At 32.7% G+C, this 8,830-nt stretch overlaps 1 protein-coding gene across 1 annotated transcript; it reads right to left on the reverse strand.

Moving 5' to 3' along the window:
* Positions 1–578: 578 nt before the first annotated feature.
* Positions 579–884, reverse strand: LOC150037192 (cysteine proteinase inhibitor 1-like). The gene has a single exon (XM_090311908.1). The coding sequence runs from the start codon at positions 882–884 to the stop codon at positions 579–581; it is 306 nt and encodes a 101-aa protein (XP_090168034.1).
* Positions 885–8,830: the final 7,946 nt, after the last annotated feature.

The raw sequence follows: 8,830 nt of genomic DNA on the forward strand, positions 1-8,830 counted from the left end.
ATTTTACATTTAAAATTTGAAGATTAGGACTAATGGTAGATCTATATTTTACCTAAAAAGAGCAAAAATGTATATAAATTTAGATGTAGATGCGTCGAGATAATATTCAAGTCATATAATATCGTCAAAACGAGCATAATTAAACTGACATACGAACAATAAAATATCTAAACTTTCATGTTAGGGGCACAACTTTATATAAGATTAAAATTTTAGCCCATTAATTTCTAAATTTGTGTGTTTGTCTCCTTAAGTTTCCTCTTATGATATGTTATTCAACACATTGATCATATCAAAGTTTTTAGTCACTTATTTTATTTCTTAAATATCGAGAGAAACTTCCATGTTTTTTTCTATATTGAAGTTGTCCAAGACGCTATTCTACAAATGCATCACTCTTACACATGTCATGCAAGATCTAACAAAACCGAAGAAAAGACATACAAACACACCCACATATACATAAATATAACTAAGCATAATAACTTTTATTTCATTATATATATCCCATTACATTTATAGATAGCTCATAAAGAGTGTACACACACATATATAAGTAGCTAGTACTAGGTGTTGATTTATATGAGGAGAGGTTCAAAAGAAATGAGCTCGAGCAGCCTGTAATTGTGATGTTCCTTATCCCACACAACAACCAAGAAATAATTCTCACAATTAGTTTTTTCATCCTTAAGCAACAAGACAAGGCGGTACTTGACTCCGGCCACAACCTGCGACTCACACTTCACAACACAAATGAGTTTTAAGGTTGTTCCCTCTTTTTCGTTGTAGATTGCTACTGTCCATTCTGCTTTTCCTTTCACTTGTGGACCTTCTGGATCCTCACATGGACCATAATAACCACTGCCAGGCACTTGAGAACACATATCTTCCTTACTTTACCTTCAATACACACACTAATTGTATTGATTACCACAAAATTATTAAATTACTTATAGAATGCTTTGTGGTGCGTTTCCTTTCGAAATAAGAAGTTTCAAATTTATACTAATCCAACTTATTCCACTCTTTCATTCAACTTAATTATCAAATCACTATTTTTTGGAATCTAATTCGTGTACTTGCTTAAGTAATTAAGACCAAAATAGGGGTTTATTTGCGTTATTATTACTTTATTTATCAAGACAAGATATTTTTTAATCCTAATTCAACTCATTAATATCACTTTCTTCTAAATACTATATTCCCTAGTTCACTAAATACTATCTTTCTTTTAATTTGTGTGAAATAGAGACTCAACTTTAATCTACCGAACTCAATTTAAGATTGCGTTTTTTTTTTTCCTTTTCCTTCTAAATAGAACATACACTTCATTGGAGGAACAACAGATTGATACGAAGGACAAGTTTGAACAGGCTAAAAGAAAGCATGAGTGTTATGGGAAAAAGTATACCAATTAAGGGTAATGGACCCATGTAAGACGAGTTTGCTTAATATTAATTGTGTTTAGCTAATTAATTTGTCGTTACTATTATTATTTTCTAAGATTAGAAGAGTAAAAGTAATCATAACTTTGATGAGTAAAAAGAGTAGTCTGAACGTTGTTCTTTTTAAGAAAGATAGAGCTCTTAACCCAACTAACCGTTTATAAACATTAGAAATAGCACTCAAAGTTCTCCACTACACAAATACAACCGGCCTTTTTGGTCAATGATTTTGATGACTACTATTTTTTTATTGAGAAGGATTTCTCATATCTCAGGGGAGTCTAAAGTTTCATTCTTTAAGAAGGGAGATCTTAAAAACTTAGGAGAGGAAAGGAGTTCACAATAAGAAGGAAAGAAAATTTTCCAGTGAGAGGGAGTCTCATATACTTAGAGGGAGCCTAGCTAATTGATCCAACACTTATATACATATATCAGGGAGAACCTAAGTACGAGTGAGATGGAATCTGACATCTAGGGGGAGTCTAGGTGATTAGCTATGTTGAGCTCTACGTGTGTCATTGTAATCTTTTCTATTTACAAATAAGTACAAAATCGTAATTGCTTGACTTTTATATATATTAGTTAATTATCTTTCCTGGGCACTCTGCCCCTAGATGTAGGTGATATATCACCGAACTGGGTTACCAATTCCTAGTGTTTGTTCTTGATTCCCTCTTTGTGCTTTCCTACTGACTCTAACTTCGTTAGGACGTTGCATGTGACATCCGTATAGTGTGTGCAGAATCTCATTTCAAAATTTCTTTTGGAATTAGAAAGAGTCACCTTTATCTCAGGTGCTTCGATCATGGATGGTATTAAGAAAGGTGGTTCCACTACGCGTCCTCCTGTTTTTTATGGAACAAACAATTCTTACTAGAAAGCCTAGATGACTGCCTTTTAAACTTGATCAATAGCAAAACATGGAAGGTCGTTGTAACAAGATGATCTCATGCAACTATGAAGAGTGTTGATGACAAATAAATTTTGAAACTCGAGATTCAATGGTTTGAAGCTAAAGATGAAACTTCTTTTGGAATTTTTTATGCCTTAAATGTTGTATTTAACGGTGTTGATCACAATATATTTTGTTTAATTAATACTTGCACCGCTGCAAAAGGAGTTTAGGATATCTTATCAGTTGCTCATGAGGGAACATCAAAAGTCAAACTATCCAAACTTCAACTGTTGACATCAAAATTTGAGAATCTTAAAATGTAGGATGATGAATCAATAGCTGAATTTAATGTTCAGTTAGTAGACATTGCCATTGAATCATTTGCCCTGGGAGAGAAAATTTTTGAAGAAAAATTGGTGAGGAAAGTGCATAGATCTCTGTCTAAGAAATTTGATATGAAAGTTACAGCCATTGAGGAAGTTCATGATACATCCACTATAAAAGTTGATTAACTATTTTGGCTCTTTTGACCTTTGAGATGGCTTTGGATGGAAAACCAGAAAAAAGAAATAAAAGAGTTTCTTTTCGGTCCTCTATTGAAGAGAAGTATGTGATCTAAATAGAGAGTCTGATGAGTCTCTTGCTGAACCTATATCGTACTTGTCCAAACAATTCAATCGTATTCTCAAATGATTTGAGAAGAAGAAAAGAAACCCAAACTCTTGGAGTTCTAGACCGGGAAGAAGTCTCCCTCCTAAATAGTCAAAAATTCAAAATGATCGAGGAGAAGCTGATAAGGTTGGTTCCACCAACTACCAAAACAAGGAGAAGTCCTTTAAATGAAGAGGATATGAAGGCTACGATTAGTTTCAAGTTGAATGTTCAAATTTCATAAAAATGCATAATAGAAGTTATATCTTGACCTGGTCTGATAATGATTCTGATATAAGTAGCGATTCTGAGATTGTAGTCAAGACCCTTTCCAGTAACATCTCATCTGACCACTTGTCTTATGAAAATCATGAATTTGACGTATTTATAAGAACTGAAAAATAGTGAGAATACTCATGTGTCGTTCGATCCCTCTTAACAGGGTTTTTTTTAGCAAGTGACAAGATGACTGAAAGTTCTTGATAAAGAGATGATAGAATCACTAATGGCTAATAATCACATACTCATGTCTACAAGTGCTAACTTAAAACATGAACTTAACCCTGTCAAGGCTAAGAAAGATTCTATATGCAAGTCAATTATAATGTTAAACTCGAGTTCTGAAACTCTGGACACAAAATATTCTATAAGGAAAAAAACTTCCAGTGATAATCTAGATCTTGGGTTCTCAACCAAGGAAACTAGGAGTAATCAACGATTGTGTCAATTGTGTGACCAAGAGCTGAATGTCAACTTTACAAAAGATAGATGCATTGTTATAGATGATGCCAAAACACTTGACATGGTAGGTACTTGTTCATCTGATAAATGTTATTTATGGTCCCCTAATGATTATTCTTAGGTTTTCTGCCTATCTCAACACGAAGAGGCATGTTTGTGGCATAAACGTTTGGGTCATGTGAGCATGAAGACTATTAATAAGGTTGTGTCAAAATGCTATAACTGCCCTCCTTCCATTGGAAGTTACCAGTGGCATTATCTGTGGTGATTATCAAGCTGGTAGATAGGTTCATATGCCTCATAAACAGGTATCTCCTACTAGCTCAAATTGCATTCTAAAATTACTTCATTTGGACTTTATGGAGGCAAACAGAAAGCCTTGGTGGAAAAAAGGTATGTTCTTGTATATGTTGATGATTACTTGAGATAAATTTGGGTGTGCTTTTTTCATAAAAAATCTGAAACATTCACTGTTTTTCAAGCACTTAAGTCCTCAAGTTCAAAGAGAAAAAAGTTTGAATGTTATTCGCATTAGAAGTCATCACGGTGAATTTGAAAATTCTCAGTTCAATGAATTCTGCACTTCTGCTGGTATTCATCATGAGTTCTTAGCCCCCATTACTTCTTAGCAAAATTGGGTTGTAGAACAAAAAAATCGTACACTCCAAAAGATGCGTCGAGCATGCTTCATTCTAAAAAATTGCCCTTTTCACTTCTAGGCTGAAGCAATGAACACCACTTGCCACATTCACAATCATGTTGCTCTGTGTTCAAGTTCCTCTAACACAACTTATGAAATATGGAGGGGGAGTAAACCTAATGTTAAATATTTTTCATATATTCGGCAGTTAGTGTTATATCTTGGTGGACAGAGATATTAGGAGAAAATGGGATTCCAAATTCGATGAAGGCATATTTTGGGCTATTCTACCAATAGTAGGACCTATCGTATGTACAACAAATGCACATGATGTGTTATGGAATTTATAGATATTGTGATTTATGATGTTTTGGAAGGTTCTAATACTATCTTTTGAGGAAGAAAAAAACAACATGTTACTGGTTATTAGTTCAAATGCCCCAGACAAGTTCTCTGACAAGTGCTTTGAAAGTCAAAATGAGAATAGCAGGGATGTTATTGAAGAATATGAAGTCAGTGAGAAGCAATCCTCGTGTAGAGTTAAATCATTCTACCATTAATATAATCCAAAATTTAGAAGATGAGGTCTCCAACAAGAGAATATATAAAGTTAAAATATTTTGTGATGATAAGTGACATTTATTTTACCTCCTCTATTGAACCAGAGAATGTCAAGGAAGGTCTTGTTGACGAGTGTTGGGTGAATGTCATGCTGGAGAAACTTAGTCAATATGTGAAGAATGGTGTCTAGACTCTTGTTTCTCATCTAAAAATGCTAATGTTATAGGGACAAAGTGGATTTTCAAAAAAAAAAAAAAAAATCTAATTTGAATGGAAATGTGACAAGGAATAAATTCGATTAGTTGCTTTGGGGTATATTCAGATTGAAGGAGTAGATTTTAATGAAACATTTGCCCCTATGGCTCAGCTTGAAGCTATTAGACATCTTCTGGGTGTCTCATGCTTACTAAAATTCAAGTAGTTTCATATGGATGTGAAGGGTGTCTTCTTAAATGGGTACATGAATTGGGAAGTGCATGTTGAGAGCCGAATTTATTGATCCTTCCCATCTTGATTATGTGTACAAACTTAAAAAGACTCTATACAGTCTGAAAAAAGCACTGAAGACTTGATATGAGCGATTTGAAGAATTTGAATCCTCACTGGAAGCGAATGGATGCCTTGTGTCAGTGAATTACATTTTGAAAAGTACTCAAAACCAGAGAAACATACAGAAGGATAAACATTATTTTAAACCTATAAGCATGCTTTCTGAAATACAAAGAGGAAAAAGGAAAAGAAATGCTTACCCTTAAAGTATTTCTTTCTTCTCCTTCTCCACTCCTCAAGTCACAAACTAAGCTTTTCCTCATGATCACAATATGATTGAACCTTCAACATTGGACACCACCACAAAACTCTTCTTTGCTATTCTCAATGTAAGAATCGAAGGAGTTATGGGCTCTTCGATTTTTGGTAGGGAAGAAGAAGTTTAAGAGTTTCTTGGGAGAGAATTGTTCTGAGAGATTTATTGGGAAAGGAATGTTGCAGAGAATGAACTAACATTTTGTGAAAAGATCTTTGTGTTATCCCTTATGGATAAGAGAAAATGGGAGTTATTCAAAATAATTCCCCATCACTACGTTGAATAACTCCCAGGGAAGTTATTCTTTATTTAATATAATGTACATTAAACTTAATTTTAATGTAATTAAATTAAAAACTTTATATTGAATCATATTTAATATAAATGTCATATATTTGAATCATATTCAAATAATATTATCTCACAAAACTTATAGTTTTAATACGAATCATATTCATATTAATTATAACCTATAGTTTTACATGAATCTCATATATATAACTATAATTTGAATCATATTCATATATTTATATTTCTCATCAAACATCATACTATAATGTATCTATATACATTATACTAATTGCATCTTACACAACTAATTCTGTTAATTAATTTGAACAATTCAAATTAATTCAAAAAATAATTTATTCTTATTTAACCCCTATTGAGTTAGGAAGGGGACTTTACAGACCTACAGATTAGAAGCTTTAATGATGTGAGATTAATTAATTGAACTCTTTAATTAAATTAATCAACATTCATTAATTGTCGGTCACTCCACGAAAGATCGTCTGTTGCACTCTTTACATTGTAGATATATTTTTGCGTCCGTAGATATAACCAATCAATAATAAATTGACCCTTCACAAGTTTCTAATAATTACAGTTAGTTTAAATTACCGTTTTACCCCTGTAGTTATATCTAACTCCTTAAATATCGAAGATCCCTCTAATGAAAAATTAGCTACAGTCTAACTATAACTAGTCCTTCTATGGGCAATGTGAGGGTGAGACGCCTCATTGTTCAAAACCTGGAATCAGCTCTTAAGAGAGCAATTCATCTACTTTCCCTATGACCAGGAAGAAGCTAATTCCATCTTGTGTAGCTGCGATCCCAACTCTCCACTTGGACGATTCTCTAAAATGGTAAGCATATTGAGTCGGCGAATCTAGATATTCTCAACCAGATGAAGGAATCACGATCATAGATAAGAGTTCACAGCTCACTTAGGATTAAAGTCAAGTTACCTATGGTCATCCTAGTGAAATGTAAATCTCTTTAAATAACGGTGTTACAAAGAGAGAATAATCATTTCGTGGTTCGAATATATACAAACTCTTAGTATAGGATACTCCCACTCACATGTCTCCACATGAATGTTAAGAATAAGATCATTTATAACACTTTACAACAACTGTAAGAATTACAAAGTGGGTCATCTCCGTAGTGTCACCAAGATAAGGTACCCAACTTTATCCATATACTATAGACCATTCACCTTATTACTTAAACGTGATCCACTTGTATGTAACCACATACGTGTTTAAGTTACATTAAATAACCTAGGTTCTTAATTTACTAGATTTAGGTTAATACAGACTAAATATTAAATAAAATACTAATTTATTTTATTAAATAAATAATTTCGTACAAATATTTTACAAACTACAAAATCCACAAGATTTAGGGCATCGATCCTACAACGATTGACTCAATTTTTTTTATTTTTTTTATTTTTGTTGATAATGGCTATATTAGAGGGGGAGTTGATAAAACTTTGTTTTATGATAAAATATGATCAGGATTTGTTTATTATTAAAATCTATGTTGATGATATTATTTTTGGTGGGATGTCTCAGAAAATGATCGATCTATTTGTAGAACAAATGATGAAAGAGTATGAAATGAGTATGGTAGGTGAATTGACCTACTTTCTTGGATTTCAGATCAAACAACTTGATGAATTTATCTCTCAGAGTATATATACTAGATGCATTGTGAAGAAATTTGAGCTTGTAAAGGCAAAAGTAAAATGAACTCTAGCTCTCACACACTCTAAACTTTCCAAAGTTGCAAATGAAAAGTGTTGATGAAGCCTGTATAGAAGCATCATTGGAAATTTACTATGCCTCACTACCAATAGACTTGATATTTCTTTTGCAATTGGGGTTTATACTTGATATCAATCTTATCCTAAATCTAATCATCTCCTCGATGCAAAGAGAATAATCGAGTATATCAATGGGATAAGTGTTTATGGGCTATTCTATACTTTTGACACAAGTAGTTCACTTGTTGGTTACTGTGATGTTGATAGGGCAGGTGTTCTAAAGATAGAAAGAGCACTTTAAGAGGAAGTTTCTTCCTTGGGAATAATATAATATCTTGATTTAGCAAGAGATAAAACTGTGTCTGTTATCTATTGTAGACGTTGAATACATTGCCACAGGAAGTAGTTGTACCCAATTGTTATGGATGAAACAGATGTTAAAAGAATATGATGTTCAACGAGAAGTCATGACTCTTTATTGTGACAACCTTCGTGTGATCAATATTTCAAATAATCTGGTTCAACTAAATATATTGATATTCAACATCACTTCATTTGTGATCTTGTTGAAAATAAGCAAATTGTGCTTGTACATGTTAGGACTAAAGATCATCTTGTAAATATTTTTACAAAAGCTCTAAGTGTTGCCCAATTTGAAGACTTAAGAGTCAGTTTGGGCCTCTACAAAATTAATTTGTAGCGGTTAATTAATTTATGATGTTTTTGGCAGGTTTGGGTGTTGGTTTTGGATAAGCCCATGAATGGAAATCTACTGGCAGCCCACGATCTGGCTAATTATGAGATTAATTCAAATTTAAAATTAAGTAGGTGGCAGTTAATTGTTTTGGGTTGTATGTCCTGAAACTCACAATTTTTAAATTTAAGCATATTCTATTATTAATAAAGATATTATTCGACACTACTTCGATAAAGTTGTTATTGAATCTATAAATTGCACTTATAAAGTCTAAATCTAATAAACTAAGATCCATGACTATTATATGAATACTTGAACATTATGTGGAGACATAAAATAGATCG

This window comes from Benincasa hispida, chromosome 3, assembly GCF_027475165.1.
Source record: "Benincasa hispida cultivar pf3 chromosome 3, pf3_genome.v1.1, whole genome shotgun sequence".
Classification (NCBI taxonomy): domain Eukaryota; kingdom Viridiplantae; phylum Streptophyta; class Magnoliopsida; order Cucurbitales; family Cucurbitaceae; genus Benincasa; species Benincasa hispida.

Bases quoted from the DNA above. Each gene is read 5' to 3' on its own strand.
- LOC150037192 (XM_090311908.1), bottom strand. From the start codon at position 884: ATGTGTTCTCAAGTGCCTGGCAGTGGTTATTATGGTCCATGTGAGGAT.